General features: G+C 37.8%; 1 protein-coding gene across 1 annotated transcript; it reads left to right on the forward strand.

Moving 5' to 3' along the window:
- Positions 1 to 2,095: 2,095 nt before the first annotated feature.
- On the forward strand, positions 2,096 to 12,935 carry LOC114662972 (zinc finger protein OZF-like). Its single transcript, XM_028816721.2, has 2 exons — positions 2,096 to 2,384; positions 7,951 to 12,935. The coding sequence occupies exon 2, from the start codon at positions 8,086 to 8,088 to the stop codon at positions 9,778 to 9,780; it is 1,695 nt and encodes a 564-aa protein (XP_028672554.1). The 5' UTR covers positions 2,096 to 2,384; positions 7,951 to 8,085; the 3' UTR covers positions 9,781 to 12,935.
- Positions 12,936 to 19,063: the final 6,128 nt, after the last annotated feature.

Here is a 19,063-nt window from a genome sequence, read left to right on the forward strand (position 1 = left end):
GCTAATGGTTTTCAGTGGATGATTTTGAAATTTCAAAAATGTGCACAGCATGCTGTATTCTGGATCTCTCAATGAAAACTGAGCTCTCATGATAAATGTCCTTGAAGAATAAGTGTGTCACATTTCAACTCCACTGGGAGTCGAGTTATTTCACATGGATAGACAGACATGGTCATTGTAGCACAAGCATTTTTGAATTGTGAACAGACTATTATTGACAGTATCTTGTTTTAAGAAGCCTTCATTTATAATTTACAACAGCATGGTTAATAAAATGTTTACAGACTGTTAATCGCTGGTGTATAAGGGATACCTACGATGTAACAAAGTTTACATTGGAGCAAATAAAGACATGAAATCCATAAATGTAAGAGTTAACTGTACAGAAGGGCATTTAGAAAAGCTAGAAACAACAAAAATATTAAGAGGCCTCAATCAATATTGCTGTGACCGTTTAAAGATAAAAAAGATGAACACTTCTGTATATGTGACAAGCCCTGAATTTTCAAATGAAAGTTACATTTGATGTAGAAAAGTAAATTTGAATCACAAGAACTGGATCATGTGGGTTTGAGAAGGTCATTCTACAATAAAGAAACAAATGTGACGGGATGCTTGGTAATTTCACTTAATAATTTATTCACAGTTGTAAAATTGATTGTAATAAATGGTGGATCTGGAACTCCCTGAATGTTCGCTGCAGTGTGTGTTGCCCATTCTCCCCATGTTTGCATGGGTTTCTCTGGGTATCCTCTCACAAAACGTTAGTTTGCCTGTTCACAATACATTGATTTTGACTTTATGCCCTGAAATGACTGACTCAGTATTTGGGGCAGTTGATTGGTTTAAAGCGATTGTATACTTGGCGATTTTCTCATGTGTTAATGACAGCTGGAGGTCTAGTGCCCGCTCAGCACAGAAGAACTCGTTTGCATTGGTAAGTACTCAGTACTTGGAATACACTGTGCAATTTCACGGACTCAACAAGAATTGGTAGAAGCCTTTGGAATAATCACACTCAGTTGCATGACAAGACTGTACCATATCTGTACAATTTGACACTGTAAAGAATCCGGGTATTTTTCCGTTTTAAAAGTAGAATAAAATGCAGTTAAGCCTGCCATCATGACTTGCTTGATTGTTCAGTATTTAATGAACAGTGAATACTTCACTTACCCTAGTCTATACAAACATGCAATGTTGACAATAATCTGCAGCTGATTTAAATTGTATAACTATTGTCACGACCAGTCTATCTTCTTTGTCCAAAAATGTTTCGCAGACATCCATGCAAAAACCTAAGCGCTTCCTGACTAGCAAATAAGAACTTAAACGCAGAATCTGCGTTACTTCGCACATCTGAGGAGCTGAAGCAGACAGTGCTCAAATATTTTGACATGTCCAGTTTCCGGAGCAATATGCCTTTTTTTAAAGGTTAGCCTGTTGAAAACATGATATTTTGTTATATTTCAATTAGTAAACGGGATATATTGTCTGATAATGGGACTGTCAAGGTAAAATGGGACATCCGGACACCAAAAAAAAAAAAGTTTCAAATTCAGTTCAATCTTCAGATATTACCCCCACAGGTGACAGCACACCTTTATTTAAAAAACAAATACATGTCACTCCAAAAACGAATTTACAAAGAATTTATTAATTAAACATTGTTAAACAAATCACCGCTTAAATTCTTACTATACGAGCAATACCGATGTTGAATTCCAACACAAAATCAGCCTCAAAATATACTAACAAAATAACATCTTTTTAAAAATTAAGATCACAACCCACCTGCCCAAGTCAAGTCAAAGCTCAGAAATGGGCTTCCAAGACGCACTCTGCCTCTCACACTGAACGTTGCCCATTTCTAATACCTACGGTGGAACCAAGCCTCACTTTACCGGCTGCAGGGGCATATTTATCTGATCTAAAACGCGGCCCACAGCCTTCACTTAAATAGTGTCGGCTACACATATTTAAGTCAATAAGTTTACCAGGTCAATATGTTTCAGGATCAAGTCAATGCAGTGACTGTTGAATTTAATAGACACTACAGCTTTGACATCCGGGGACACAAAACAATGCAACACCGGAAACTGAACGCTAAAATACCGTGAACGGCGAATCGCCGAGTTGCCTAGAGCAGTGGCAGGGAGGGATTCCGTTTGGGTGTTCCTCCGAATCTTTTTAATGCTTGCTGTCGGTACTCTATACACATACTGACGTAACGGAGCGATTTTGTCAGTGTTCGCAGTCAAGAAGACAAAGTAAGAGCACGAGTGATCGGGAGCGCTTCAGTTCAGCGGCCGCGTCGGGCACCGTCAGAGCTGCGCGGCACGATTCATCTCCTCCACCGCTCCGGGCTTCCTCCTCTATGGTTTGTAAGTAAACAGTCCGCTATGAAACCCTTTTCTCCAAGAAAATAATTTCGAATTAAAACGCATTCAGTATTAACTTTCTAGCAATATAGAGTTAATTTGTTAAAGTTTAGTTTCCCCCCGGAATACATCATTCATGTTTCTACTTTCAACTGTACCTTTTTTTTCATTCCTTTTTATCAGCATCATGTCATAAATGTGACTTTTTAAAATCATTTTTACATATTATAATTTTGTAAACAAAAATTGTTTTAGATTATTTATTAAAAGTTCAAAGCTTTTAACAGGCAGGTCGAGAGGGGCACCCGATTGTGAATGATAAATTACGGCCCGGGCTGTTCCTCATCACCAACTCACACCGTAGCCCTCCATCCCATGATGACAGTAAAAGTAATTCATTTATATATCCTTTTCCCCATGCAAAAAGCGCTTCACACAATTTCAAAGTTAACAGCTGGGAAAAAGCAGAAGAAAAGATCAAACACACAAAACTGGATGCATAATAGCAGCATGAAACACAACAAAGATAAATACAGGAAACGCAAATATTTGAATTAAAATAACAGACAAACCAGAGAAAAATACAAATACTACATGAAAGCCGTGAACAAACAACATAAATTGTGATATAAATGCAAATCACGCCGACCACGTGGACAGAAAGGTAAACTGAAAGAAGAGTCATAAAATAAGTTAAATATCTTCCCGAGTAAACAAGTTTTACATTGTTTTTTAAAAGAATAAATTGAGTCAGCTGATATAATTCATTTATATCTAAAATATCTTTATATGTACATACTGTGGCAGGAGCAGGAGCAGGTTGGGGATAATGAAAGAACCAACCCTGGAATGATGCATTCATACATAACCACAAACTTACCAAAAGGCCATTTTAAGGGCAAGGTGGGAACCAGTGCTGGATGGGCCATCAGTCACTTCAGGGCACACTTACACACACACTCACTGAAACTAATGAATTTTAGGAGCAAGGGAGACACACTGTGTCTCTTTTAAACAAAGTCAATTTAAACTGTCCAACTCGTGCATGCACATGATTTGGAGTCCTCTGCGAAACTCAAGCTGCCAAAACATTAACTATAGACATTTCTGAACTATTGTACTATAGGACTGGAAAGAAAAGGCACTATATAAATAAAAAAACAATTTGTTCACTTGTAGTGTACTATGGCAGCACACCATCTCACAGCTTCAGAATACTGGGATCAAATCCAGGGTTGGCCAACGTTTGTGGGCAGTTAGCACCATATTATTTTCATTTTATGCTTATAGAAATGTGTATTAATTTGACCAGGCCAGTATTTGAACCTAGGACTCTCAGGACCTATGAAGCAGTAGTGCTGAAGACTGTACCATCATGTCACTGCATTTGAAATTTGAGGACAGTAAATTCCCAGATCAAGGATATTTGTATGAATGTAGTTTAACTGTCTTGGGGATAAATATGTTTAGTGTATAACATATTTTGCAGTGGTTTTGAGATACATGGGTTAAGCTATTGGAATGGCACCCATCCAAACATTTATCTACAAAATTGATTTCTTTTTTTTACAGTAAATCTTTACTAAACAAAACAAAGTGCAGTTGGCAAAGGAAATGATTCCTCAATATATCATGATTTTCAAATTCCATTTTACAAGTTTTTCCAGAGTTGAACATTTTAATCAGGATTTGTAATTACAATAGATTCAGAAGCATTCAGACACCTTCACTTTCTGCATACCTTATTGTATTTTAGATTTAGTTTTAAATGGATACAGTTGCTATTTATGCCCATCAGTCTAAACTCAATACCCCATAATGACAAAGTGAAAACATGTTTTCAGAAAGGTGTGCAAATTTATTAAAATAAAAAACAGAAATCTGTCATTCATTAAATAGTCAGTACTCTGTAGGAGCCCCTTTGACAGCAAGTACCACTTTGAGTCTTCCTGGGTCTCTACAAGCTTTGCACACCTGGATATGAGCAGTTGATCTCATTCTTCCTGGCAGATCCTCTCAAACTCTGATAGACTGGATGGGAAGCATCAGTAAACTGCTGTCTTCAAGTCTCTCCACAGATGTTCTATGGGGCTTAAGTCTGGGCTTTGGCTTGGCCACTCAAAGACAGTCAGAGACTTGTTCTGAGGTCACCCCAGTGTTGTCTTGGGTCAATGCTTTGGGTCATTGTTGTACTGAAAGGCAAATAGTTGTCTCAGTTTTAGGTGGCCAGCAATCTGGAGCAGGTCTTCTTGAAGGACCACTTTGTATTTGCCTGCATTCACTCTTCCCTCAATTCTGACCTTGCTTTGTACTGTTCTATAACTTGTGACCTAAGAATTGGGGCTGGTCACAGAGATTTGCTCCAGTTAAACGGTCTTAAGTTTGGTCTCCTGTTTGTCATTCAGTTCATCAGACTTGTTTGGTTAGCTAACAATTAGGTTGTCCAAATATCTCATCCATATATATCAGTGCTGGGCAGTATACCAGTTCATACCGAGAATTGTTTTTTATTTTTGTTAGGATATGGATTTTTCTTATACCGCAACACCGGTTTAAATTGCCCAAACAACGTTCGGAACGTGGCGCAGCAGGAAACTGTTTAAGGGGGGACCTTTTTCACTGCTACACCACTAAACAGATACAACGGAGTACATGCGTTAGTGGAGGTATTGCGCAGTGAAAATGGACAGAGAACATTCCGAAACTGAAGCTATAGCAGATGGTAAAGTTGAACATGATGACATAGAAGAACTTTTGCCAAAAAAAAAAAGGAGTCACATCTGTTGCCTGGAGACACTTTGGTTTTAAAAGGTCGGATGTGGACCATTATGTTCAAATCTGTGAATACTGTTTCTATACTGCTGGATAATACTGCAAGCCAAGTTGTACTTGTTTTATTTTTTTTCCAATACAGTGTAATGTACCTGGGTACTGTGTAATAGTGTAACGACATGTTGACTTTATTCTCGACATTTCTACTTGATTCTCGCCGTTTATGTCAAGATTAAAGTCGACATTTTGACTTTATTCTCGTAATTTGTCATTAAAATAGAACATCATAAACTAAACTTCATCGTAAAATGAATATTTAATTTACTAGATTTTCTGAAACCCTGTCATAAGTTATGTAGCACATTAAATGCTTTGTGTTAAGTGTCCCCCGAGCCATGTTAAATCGGTACGATCGGCGCACAGAATACATTCACTTCATGATATTCCTGTTCCCTGAACATTTAGAATGGCAAGATAAATACTTGATATAATTTGCATGATGAAATGCATTAAAGCATGTATTAATCATGTGGGGGCATAGTGGCGTGGAGGTTGCACTGCTGCCTCGCAGCAAGGGGGTCTCAGGTGTACCCTGCCTTGAATTTGCATGTTTTTCTGGTGGGTTTTCTCAGCGTGCTTCAGTTTCCTTTCAAAGTCCTGTAGGATGTGGGGTTTTGTTATGCAATATTGACGCTGCTAGTGTATGTTTTGCTCATATTCACCCTGCGATGTGCTGGCGTTCAGGATTTGCTCCTGCCTCACACACAATGCTTGCTGGGATGGGCGCAACCCTGAATGGATGGCATAATTAAATATGTATAACAAAGATTTTTTTTAAAGTTCTGAACACTCCGTGGTCTAAGTTTATAACTAGTTTTAATTTCACAAAGGCGTTTATCATGTGGTGATTGGTTAGGTGGAGAAAGAAAAAGGAAGGATAGGAGCCGAGGGTTTGGTACGTCAGATAGAGACAGCACTTATGCAATAAAGAAAGCCCGCTCAGAAGAACATCCATTGAATTGTGTTTGTGTCTCCAACCACCAGATCACAAACCCAACATTTACACAATATTTGAGTTAAACCTGTGCAATACATATTCATACATCCAGTTTTTTGTAGCCTCGTCACACCTGCCATAAAGTTCTCTACACTGAACGTACACCTGGGGACCCCTTACTGCAAGGGAGCAGCACTATAGCGACACTACCGTGGATGTTTAATACCGGTTTTAATGCATTTCATCCTGAAAATGATATCAAGTATATATCTTAGCATTCTAAATTTTCAGAGAGCAGGAATATCATGAAGTGAATGTATTCTGTGTGGTGCTCGCTGCTGCTGCCGGCGCCTCCTCTTAGTGCGGAGGAAGTCAGTTTAAGCGCGCAGTGATTAAAAACTGGGTCGGAGAACACAACGTAAAGCATTTAATGTGCTACATTAATTTATGACGGGGTTTGAGAAAATCTAGTAAATTAAACATTGATTTTAGGATGAAGTTTAGTTTACAACATTCTACTTGAATTATAAAATAAACTATGAGAATAAAGTGGAAATGTCGACTTTAATCTCGACATAAGCATCAAGATTAAAGTGGAAATGTCGAGAATAAAGTCAACATGTCGACTTTATTCTCGACATAGTTTTTTTTTCTTCCCTGTGTCCGGAATTTTTTTTTCTTCACCGTGGCCCTAATACATTTCCGTAGGGCTATATCACAAATAGCATTATAAATGCAAGTTGCAGTTTTATTATTTATGTATATAGCTTAGCTTGAAGCAAGGTCCATATTAATGCAATTTGCCTAAATGATGGTTCAGTTGGTAAAGATGTAATCACCAAGTTGCACTTGTTTTATTTTTATTTGGTGAATACTGTGTAATGCACTTGGGCTTGAAGTCTTGAAGTAATAGTATTATTACTGGAAGTTGCACTATTATTTATTTTATTATTTATTAGTTTAAATATTATGCAGTTTAATGATGGTAAAGTTGTTCAAAAAGTCACTTTAACGTGTCAGTGGACAGAGATTGTTAACATTAACAGAAAGTGTAGTTGGTTTACAAAAAAAAAATTGTAAAAACCTAAAATAAACTTTTTTCACATTGTCATTATGGGGTGTTGTGTGTAGAATTCTGAGGAAAAAAATGAATTCAATCCATTTTGGAATAAGGCTGTAACATAACAAAATGTGGAAAAAGTGACGCGCTGTGAATACTTTCCGGATGCACTGTATATCCCCACCCTATTTACCCACACACCACAAGAAACCAAATATTGTTACATCCTTACACCCAGCAGTTGAATCTAATTTAGCATAAATACACACGCTTCTGTATTTCTTTCTTCAGCGCTTACACTGTGCATATTTGTATATAGCACCACATATACAGTATCAACAGGCATCACATTTCTTCAGTTTTGCTATTTATTTGAATTACTGCTTTTCCCTAACAACAATGGGGCACAGGATTCCAGATTTATCTAACAGTGCCAACTGCAGTGCTCCAGTGCACATGTATATGCAAAAGATGCAAAAGAAAATATGTGCATATATGTTGGACAAATATGTTCTAAGATTTGTCAGGTAATGCAGATGGAAGTTTTGAAGTAAGGTTGTTATACTCGGCAGTTACAGCACCTTAGAGTGGTGATGTATTGCATGTTGAGTTATGTGTACAAAAAAGAATTTCATTATACTCTATAAATATGATAATGACTTTACGACACTATGAACAATGCTGCAAAAATCAGTTCAAATAATATTGTATTTGTCAATATTTCTAATCTTTCTTTTCAGAAAATCTCATTTGAACTCAAGTTTTTATGTGACTGTCCGTGAGACTGAAGAAGAGGAAAGCAGAATTTTGAGTTGGGACTTGTTTGCAGTCAAGAAGATAATAAACAGGGTTTTTCTTTCCTTGTTAAGGAAGACATGGATGAGAAATCTATACATTTTAAAGAAGAGGACAGCTCTCCAGAGTGTCTCATGATTAAAGAGGAGGTCATCCCTGAACATGGTCCCCTACACACTAAACAGGAGACCTTTGAAATAAACATTTGTGAAAATATTAAAGAAAATGTGGAGCTCTCATGTAACAACATTGCAATGCACAGCCTGACAGAAACAGCTTCTGTAGGGTCTTTGGAAAGTGACCATCAAGTTATTAAGGAGGAATTTGAATCTGGAGAAGATTATGCCAGTCCAGACCAAATCAAGGGGGAGTCTAATTCATGTTCAAGTGTTTCGCGACGGAAGACACCATGGTGGCTGACTGAGGATATAAGAAATTTCAAAAAGAAGCCAATTAAGTTGAACAACCAAATAATTCAAAAATCAGCAAAACTATTCAGCTGTTCTCAATGTGGGAAGAAATTTGAAACGCTTGAGATCCTTAAAATACACTTAGCAGTTCACAAAGAGGTGAAACAATACAGTTTTGTTGAGTATGGACAGCGATTTCATCACAGCATCAGGTTAAGTCGCACTATAGAGAAGCCATACAAGTGTGTGGAATGTGGGAAGAGCTACAGTTACCAGTCTGGCCTTCAGGCTCATCTGAGGACTCATACTGGGGAGAAACCTCACAGTTGTTCTGAATGTGGAGAAAGGTTCAGTCACAAGTTCAGACTTAAGGCACATCAGATATGTCACACCGGAGAGAAACCATACCAGTGTTTGGATTGTGGAAAGAGCTACAGTTATTATTCTGGCCTTCAGGCTCATCGGAGCACTCACACAGGTGAGAAACCTCACAGCTGCAATGAGTGTGGGGAAAGCTTCAGTCAAAAGTTCAGACTTAAGGCACATCAGATATGTCACACTGGAGAGAAGCCATACAAGTGTATGGAATGTGGAAAGAGCTACAGTTATCATTCAGGTCTTCGGGCTCATAGGAGCACTCACACAGGTGAGAAACCTCACATTTGCACAGAATGTGGAGAAAGCTTCAGTCATAAATTTAAACTTAAGGCACATCAGATAAGTCATACTGGAGAAAAGCCATACCGGTGTCAAGATTGTGGGAAGAGCTACAGTTACCATTCTGGCCTTCAGGCTCATCGGAGCATTCATGCAGGAGAGAAACCACATGTTTGCACTGAATGTGGACAGTGCTTCACTCACAAGTTCAGACTTAAGGCACACCAGAGAAGTCATGCTGAAGCAAAACCATATAGATGTGTGGAATGTGGAAAAAGCTACAGTTACCAGTCAGGCCTTCACGCTCATCAGAGAACTCATACCGGGGAGAAACCTCACATTTGTACAGATTGTGGAAAAAGCTTCAGCCATAAATTCACACTTAAAGTGCACAAGCGAATCCACTCTGGAGAGAAACCACATGTTTGTATGGAATGTGGTAAAAGCTTCAATTACCCGTCTGACCTTAAGGTTCACCAAAGTATTCATACAGATGAGACCTCCCATATTTGTACTGAATGTGGACAGAGCTTTGATCAGTTACCTGCTCTTATAACACACCAGAATAGTCACATGTGGGAGGAACCACACATTTGTGTAGAGTGTGGAGAAAGCTTCAGGCATCTAAGCAGTCTTGAAGCACACAAGAGAACTCATACAGTAGAGATACAATCTCTACAGACAGGGAAACTGATGCAAGGAAACTAAGCACAACTGGCAGAAAAATAAAATCATGTATCAGTCCTAAGTGATTACTCAAAACCAATAATGGAGAGGCCAAAAATAATAAAAGTACCAAGAGATGTAACTGGAGAAATGCCAGGTGTGTGACAAAGCAACTGAATTTATCACAGTTGTCCTTTCATCCACAGGACTAATTAAAAGGAGTTTCCATGTGCATCAAGATGCCCAGCAAACTACCATCACTTCCTGAAAGGTACAAAAAGGGGCATTATAATGAACAGTTTCGGTACTATTCCAAGTTTTTGCAGAACTTTTATGGGAATGAAAACAAAAGCAATACAATACTGTTTTGAATAAAGAATAACATTCCCTTCTGTCAGGACAGAGCACACAGAAGTCCATATACAGACAGTAACTTCTGGGATTGACCACAGGAGGCCCATGAGAAAGACTGAAGATGAGAACCTGTATGAAACACAGGCTACATTGTGCTATTTTATTAGTCAGATCTTATTGTGTAATAGATCTGTACCAAATTTCTTCAAAGATTGAGTATGAAAATGAAGGTGACTAGACTCACACCTGCTTTCGGTGAGGTGATAGTTATAGCTGTAGTGAAAAAAAGTTATCAGATGATGGAAAAAAAATCACTATGATTTCAGATTGTTATGAGACTGTTCTTGGTCCCATCACAGCCACCCAGAAATGTGAGAAGCAGAAACTTAAGATGTGGTCCTGTGGTTGGACATGAAATAAGAGATTATTGGCTGTTACCTTAAGATGAAAAAAATCTCCAGCTTTAGGATATGTGGTGATTGCCCCCCAAAAATGAATCTAGAGGCCTAATTCCAGTAAATAAATTATGTTAGTAAAAGAAATTTAAAAATAGTACAGGTAAGGTAAGACAATATTTCAGCAAATCAAGGACAACCAAAAAAGGAACACAAAGAGACAAGATTGGCAGGTCATGGAAAAGACCTGAGACATGGTCAAGAGGGACCAGTATTATGTTGCACAATTACAGATGATACTGAATACATAAAATTAGTAAACCACCGTAGCTGAAAATTAATTCTGTTCTGATTGACTTGGCACAAAAATTGAGTACTACCCAAAGCAACCAGTCATGTGCTCACTATAAGTAGACAACGTTGTGTAGCGTTTAATACCTTCAACATTGAACCACAAGGCTGCCAGTTCCCCACCTTTGACTTTGCATGCCAGGATGAGTCACTTAGCCCAGTATTGCATGCCCATCCTGTTTGTCACATTAGGGAAAGGCACTTTCCCAAAAATACAATGATGACAATGACAAGCAGATCTAAAAGCAACTGAAATATAATGAAGTTATAGTATCAGCCTTCACAGGAAAGGATTACACCCATAAATGCATCAGAAGGGGCAAGTGGAAATGCAACACAGACAACATAACCGAATACGCTAGACTGCAAAAGGCAGCAGGAAATCAGGAAATAGATAAGACATACCGAGAATTTTGGAGAAAACAGAAGCTGCAGATGATATTGTTAAATCAAACAATTTCTAATCTCCTTATAAATATGAAAGAAAGCAGTTCATCAAATGCAATGCAGTGAAATCCATCACTACAACAGCACAAAAAAAAAACAATAAACAAAAGTGCAAATTACACTCCTCTTTGTGTCCATTAAAATTAATGAAAAACAAACAAAAAAAAAGATACTCAGGAAATTGACATTAATTGCAAAAGTGACACCACACAGAAAAAAAGGCAAAGCATTCATTTCCAATACTACTAGGAGGAAACAAAAACAACAATATAAAGCAATTTTTCCATTACAATGATAAACAAGAGTATAATCAAGAATCAGACACAATGGAGTGCACAAATAAATGGAGCTCAGAATGTTCAATTAAAAAAAATAAAATCATCATGGACCGTGTTTTCTCTATCACTGTCACTCTTTGCAAATTCTTGAAAGGGACATTCCATGCTACTCAGGATACTTGCAGAAAACTCAATACAATAAAAAAAGGAAGAGCAAAAAAGATGTCATGGCTTCCACAATGGCAGCACCAGAAAATGCCAATCTAAGAATAACGTACAGCTGCACTGAACATGTGGGAAATATTTTACAATTTCAAAATAAAAATGCCAGAGAATTTCTGCACTGGAAAAACCGTTTCGAGGAAAATTCAATGTACTGCTCACTCATTTCAAAATTTCAGTCACCCAGAGAGCTGGATTAGTCCATCATCTAGTCTTCAGTGTTGATCAGAATGACACAAAGCTGCATTGCTTGTTCTGACTGAAAAAAACGTTTTAGATATTCTAACAGTATCAACATGTTCTAGTTCATACAAGAATGTGAAGATGAAGCCATGTAATGTGGATGCAGTCCTGAAAACGAGTTAATGAATCTTTCACGTTGGAAGAAATGCATCTGTTTATGCCAGCACTCATTGAAGTCATTAGGAACCTCAACACAGTCTAGTGATTATTAAACAGCAGGAGCCTGGGGAGATTAAATCCTGCAACCTACGCCTTGCCAAATTAACTAATAATGAAATCCATTAAATGACAGTGTTAATAAATGGAAATTGAAGATTCTGGATTAGTTAAAATATTTTGAAAATCATGGGGACAATTAAAATACACAGAGTTTTACAAAAGCCATGTACAATGGGGGGAAAAAAATCAGAAGAAAAAAAAAAAATCTAATCAGAAAAAATACCTGAGATATTCAGAGAATGAGGAACATTTAAAGGCACAGACACTACAAACTACTATGACTTTGAGTTTTTGATGTGACAGTTTACCATGCATGATTTCCTCCTTTTACTATGGGGATGGACTCCAGCTTTCACCCTTCCTGTATTAGAAGAGTTATTAACTTTAGAAAATAAATGGATGGCTTACCCTTGCAGAAATATATATTTTTTTTTGGTAAAACCATGTAGTAGAGTGATAGGATTACCTTTTGTATGGCATTAGGGGGTCTAAGTTAGATTTATTTATTTATATATTTTTTGCATTGTTTAATTATTATTAAAGTTGCACATTTACTGTTATATATATATATTAGTTAAATATTGAAAATAACAAAATACAAACATGGTTGATGTCCATATGGTTAGGATGCACTGGACAAAATGGCGTGCATTGGAGTATTTGAAATAAAAGCTTAGTAGAGCTGGAACTCGTGCTATGGATTTCATTGTTTAGAAAAAGTGAGCATTAATTCCTGTTTGTTATGCAGTTAAGTAATCCATGAACACAGAACCTCAACAAAATGGCTTCTCTAATGAGAATGATCTAAAAGTAGAACATCAGTGCTGGAAGTTGAGATTTGCCTGTTTATTGAGGCTGCTGTGTTTGTAGTCTTAGAGCTCTTGTGCCATATTTTGTATATTGGGAGTCATGTGGCTTCAAATTTGTAAGAGGATTAGGAGAATGGGCTTTTCAAACCTAGTTATATGTCTCATGTAATAATTCATGATTGTCACTGTTCAGCTGTGTTACTCCCATACCCAAAATTGCGCCTCACCTCCTTGTATTTATATTTTAATTTCATGGCTAATTTAACTTATCCTGTAGTTCTGAAGGTTCAGAGCTGTCTCATGAGGCACAGTGAAACATGTTTCTATTACTGATAACATTTTCATGAATACTGAGCTACAATGAACTCAGCTTTTCCATTGAGAAGAATCAAGTCAAGCACTGAAACTTGACAGGTACATCTTTATGATGCTACTGTCTACAGTCATGGACCTCTTGTGCCTCACCTTGCATTTTGACATTCTCATTAAGAAGAATTCAAACATCACTTTCACTTGTTCTGAAGTATTAATATTTATCATTAATGGGATCTGTTAAATGGGTGCCAATAACTGTACTTTATTAGTTATTTATCTGATCTCATCCAGTATTTATATGTAGACTGCCTGGGTCTCTTTTTTTGTTAAAAATGAACAGTCTGAGTTTCTGTCACAGCTTTAAGTGTACAGTATGTTCTTTTCCATTTTAGTTGATTTTTTTTCTTCTTAAAGAGAAGACTGTCTTAAACCTTTCGGCACCTGACATCCTATTACTAGTACATATATATGCAACCATTTTTGTAAAGCACAAGTACGTTTGCAGCCATTGGAACCAGGCGTGCTACTATTCTGTGCAGACTGGAGAGACTGGCATACAGTCCGCAAAACATGGGAATGAAACAAGTAGTATTGGAAGTATTTGGCAGCTATTGTATAATAATAGTGATAATGTTGTTTTTTTTTTTTTTTTTTTTTCAATTTTTGAGCTTCCTAGACACCCCAAAGGTAGAATATCTCACAAAATATTTTTTCCTATAAAAGCAGAAAATCCAGGGCCGAAACAGTTAATTATGTGTAGAACTGAAACAATATAGTGCGTAGGCACGGGTTAAAATGGCATTGAAACTAGCAACAAGTAATACTTTAATTGTATGTGTGTAAAACACAACAGGTGAGTGGATTTCTTAAATTTATTTATAAAAATATGGAGCTTCCACAAATTATAACTAGCAGTGGAAATCATACTAAAATAATAGCACTATGTATCCGCTAGATGGCAGCAAAAGACAATATTGTGCATAACTGAACTCAGAGTAGTAAGAAAAACTTCAAAGGTGTTATTTTATATTAATACCGCTAAATATACGATAATAATATGGAGCTGAAATAAAAGACGAACATTTTATATTTATCTGACCATATGCAAGTCACTTCACCTTCCAACTGGAAAAACAAAACATATGTAACCAACTGTATTTCAGATGTTGCAAGTCGCCTTGGATAAAGGCGTTTGCCGAACAAACAAGAAATTTTATATATAAGTAACATGTACTTATTATTCTTTGACATAAACAGTAACCAACACACTGTCTTCGCTAAATCAAAACACACAAAAACCTCGATGCGTAGCGAGTCTTTACGATAACAACAAAATCACCCTTGAATAAACAGTCCAAAACTTTCAGCACCCAGAACATTATAAAATATAAACACTTAAGGTCAAGTCGCCTACCTTATATTCACGCATATTTTCTTAAGACATTCACTTTAAGCGCACCACGTTTTCTGACTTCTGTGTCCTCGGACGGCGTCTTCCTTGTAGGCGGGAACAGTTTCGCGGCAGTGACTTCCGGGACGTGGAGAAATGCTACCGCGCATGTCAGAAAATCAAGTAAGTATTGTAGTTGTGTGGAGTGGTGGCGCGTCAGTAAATGCCACTGACTCACAGAGTTCTCGATTTTAATCCCACGGTATTTCTGGGAGGTTCACTTCCAGGGTTCTCCCCTGCGTGGAGTTTGCATGTTCTCCCCATGTCTACGTGGGTTTCCTCCGGGTGCTCCGGTTTCCTCCCACAGTCCAAAGACATGCAGGTTAGGTGCATTGGCAATTCTAAATTGTCCCTAGTGTGTGCTTGGTGAGAGTGTGTGTGCGTGCCCTGCGGTGGGTTTGCGCCCTGCCCGGGGTTTGTTTCCTGCCTTGTGCCCTGTGTTGGCTGGGATTGGCTCCAGCAGACCCCCGTGACCCTGTGTTCGGATTCAGCGGGTTGGAAAATGGATGGATGGATGGATAATGGATGGATGGTATTTCTGGGGTTTCCACTAGGGTTACCAGACGTCCGGCAAAAGGAGTACATATCCTCGATTTCGGCGTTGTGCTCTCCGTCCGGCAGGCATTGCCTAAAAAGGTGAAAATGTCCAACTGTTATCAATCACTGACTTGACCGTGTTACTGCCTGAAGTCGCACGCCATCATCTCTATGTATCGAAACAAAACACGGCTGTTTTCAGCAATTAAGAAGCTATTGCAGATATTCCTCTCGCTGAAAGCATATATTCACAGCATAAATCAGCCAGAGAACGGTTTTTCAGAAGTATATTTGTAGTTTTTGCCTTCGCTGATGTCGGTATGTCAGGCGAAATTTGCAGCTATTGAAAGGGAAGAAACATTGGCGTTGGAGATTTGTAGCATCCTATAGTCTGAGTCGACAAAGCAAACTCTGCTAAGCAGACAGAGTGAAACTTTTATTTCCCTAAAACTGAACGATCTTCTGAAAAAAAAACTGCAAGACCAAGGGTGCAGTGATTATTTGGAAGAGCGGACGACGTCCTTCAATGAATTTCAGTGCTTTCGTTGGATTTTTTTTAAACAAAGGGAAGACAGAACGTCCCATGATCTGTTTCCCGTCGTACTGAGCGAAAGGGTATTGTTGTAGATGACATTCAGTTGTTTGACCAGTACTGCAACCTGAAATTATTCGCAGGACAGAAAGATGACATTTTTTTTGACACCCTCTTTCATGAACAGTGGTATTTATACTTTCCAAGTTCCCACATTCCAGTTTCTCAGAGATGCTTAAAATCTGCAATTTTTTTTCTTTTGTATTCCTGTGCACAATGGCAACATACTTTGATCATTGATCAACTCACGGTGGACAAAATAAAGAAATAGTCTGTCTGTTGATTCGGTCTCGCTCTTCTTACCGAGTACACTTTTAAGAACGTTTCTTTTCTGGAGTCTCACGCCTGTGTGGACTGTTGCAAAAAATCGCCTCGTCTGAAAAAATATGAAACTGCATAGTTGCTAACGTTTACTTTTGATGACTGGTTTCGTGACCTGTCAAATTAGTTGTTTTTAAAGTTTTCATTGTAACACACAGTTCATGTGTTTCGTGAGTAGAACGGGACGCGTTCTCCTTTATCCTCCGCGTTATCTGCATGGGCCTTGCTGTGGATTCTCTGTGATTTAGATATCCTAACGTAGCGCCTATCTCCTGCTGTCCCCAACCGCAATATATATTAAATGAAAATCCAGATTTGACATCCCCATATCGATCGTTACACAGATTTAACATTTTTGAATGCTGATGAACATTAACAGTCATTTTATGAAGGTGCGCGAGTCTTTTAAAGCTACGTTCACGATGAGGCTGAAAGCGACTGTATCCTGATTTTTGTCTCGTTTCTATTACTTTCTAGATCGCTCGAATTAATGTTGGTAATGATCCAAATCTGATATGAGTACAGATGTCTACTCTGAATGTGCCCGACATGCGCAAAATGCACGAAGGAAATTTCTCCGACAGATATGGTAAGAGAGAAACAGGAAACGAGCTGTTGGTTTGTGCACATTTATCATTGGTGGTGTCCTGTATATAAATATAACTGGGAGGACAGGAGACAGGATGAAGGGAAGCGCGATGGGAGGGGTTTGGGTGCAAAGCACGATTGTAGTGCACATCCTTCAAGAAACGCTTAATGCCGTATCTTTTTTTTCCTTATCACACTTTCCCAAAAACATTAGACCTCTTTCACATACAAATGGAAATGGATCTGCAGTGAGAATGTAGTCTTTTTTGGTTTTGAAATCAAATGGAAAATTGTACGGCATGTACGTGGTGGTTTAACAACGAGTCAATTGTTGTCAACAACAAAGTGATGTTCATGAAAAGTAAAAAAAAATATTTATGAAATGACATAAATGAAAATAAAAGAAATTAACCAAATTCATAATTGATCCTAATATTATTATCGTAGTTTAAGCCGCAGTTGTTTAAAAAAAGAAAAAAAGCGAACTAATGGAATTTCAAGAAATCCTTCAGATTTTCCTACATTAACAGCATTTTGTCCTCAGTCCCGAGAAAACGCTTCATGGGTGTTCCAACTTGCCTGGCTTTTCACTGAAGACAAACATATATTGTGTTGGACATCAAATTAAATTAAACTCGTGTTGTGTGCCTGGCCAATTTGTTGTAATTCGAAAAAAAACTGCTATGGAGTTAATATGTAACATTTTGAGAACGCAATGTTATTATTTACTTATTTCTATTCAAATAGGGTTTAGTGGTGTCAGGTAGCTCTGCACATCTTTATTAATAGATTCAAATTTAGCCAAATTGACGCTTTCTTTTGTAAGGTTCTGTTACCGAATTGCACGCAGCCAACTCTTTTCTGCATAGCTGTGCGATTGAGCCTTGCAAATACATGCAGGGTGACAGAGTAGAACGGACAAGCGCAGACTGCAAAATCCTTAACAGCAACCCTGTTAAGGATTACTCAAATGCCAATAACTCAATTCCTCTAATTGGAACAAGGGTTTACATGATATTTTAGAAATCAGGTTTCTGTGAATAATCGGGTTATTGAAAGTAACTCATGTAAACTTGCTAGCAAAGAAGAAGTGGGCAAGGAGGACAAGGAGAGGAAGCTTCTTCTGTCGAGCTCGTCGCAATGCTTGATTCGCCTGACGCACAGTAATCTCGGTGAAGCTCGGTGTCTGTTTTGGGAGTAACGCATTAAAAGTAACACGCGTTATGTAGTAAATGTAGTTTGCAAATTACCGAGTAACTTAACGCAATACTCATTTTACTGAAGTAAAAATGCTAAGTTAAAAGTGCTAAGTGCTATAGTTAAAAAAGTGTGTAGTGTGCAATTAAGAGAAAAGAACAGAACAAACGTTATAATTATATAATTATTAATGCAGGTGCTGAGTGGTAAATTTAATCGCACGGCCGAACAGAAAAGATTGGACTGCGTGCAATCCTGTAACATAAGAATATAAATAAACTATCAGTTTAGTTTTAATCGAGCTATTTGGTATTGATATGTTGAAACAGTATAACCGGGTGCCGCAGTGCTAGAGACATGAATTTTCTGTGATTCGGATTGGGAATGAAAAAAGGGATGGGTTTTATTTACTTCAGAGCATTACCGTATTTATAAAAAGCAAGAAGGTTCACATCTGGACTTGGGTTTTAATCAGTTCTTTAAGTGGAAACAAATAAATGCCAGTTCTGTTTTGTTGGTTTCTTGGTCCTTGGTCCTCCTCTATTTGCATTTAAAATTTTACACGATTTCTCGATCAAGAGGGGGTTTTGCCTCCTTGGAGTATCCCAGTGACATGCATACATTAGATCGAGGGCGGGTATATGGTGGTGAGATCTTGGAGTGTCAGTCAGGATGTTATTCGTAAATTAGAAAAATGAAAACAGAGGTTTTTGGGTTGAGCGGGATATGATAACCATCTACTGCTTTTACGCTGAGGCGAAAAAAAAATAGAATAAAGCCAGCCTGCCATACGACTACTTAAAGCACTGGATTTAATATTGCCCAGTGAAATTTGCAGTTTTTCGTACAAAAGAAGAAAAAGTAACAGAAATGTAGCGCACTATTTGTAAAGCATTACATTTTATAATAAGTAACGATGTAGTAATGTAGTTAAGTTGCTTTTAAAAGTAACGTTCCCTAGTGGTGGCATTTCGCCAATTCCATTTTCCATTGATGATTTAATTGAG

This window comes from Erpetoichthys calabaricus, chromosome 12 (genome assembly GCF_900747795.2).
Source record: "Erpetoichthys calabaricus chromosome 12, fErpCal1.3, whole genome shotgun sequence".
Lineage (NCBI taxonomy): Eukaryota > Metazoa > Chordata > Cladistia > Polypteriformes > Polypteridae > Erpetoichthys > Erpetoichthys calabaricus.

What these genes read in the sequence shown, in the direction of transcription:
- LOC114662972 (XM_028816721.2), top strand. Translation starts at nt 8,086, where the DNA reads ATGGATGAGAAATCTATACATTTTAAAGAAGAGGACAGCTCTCCAGAG.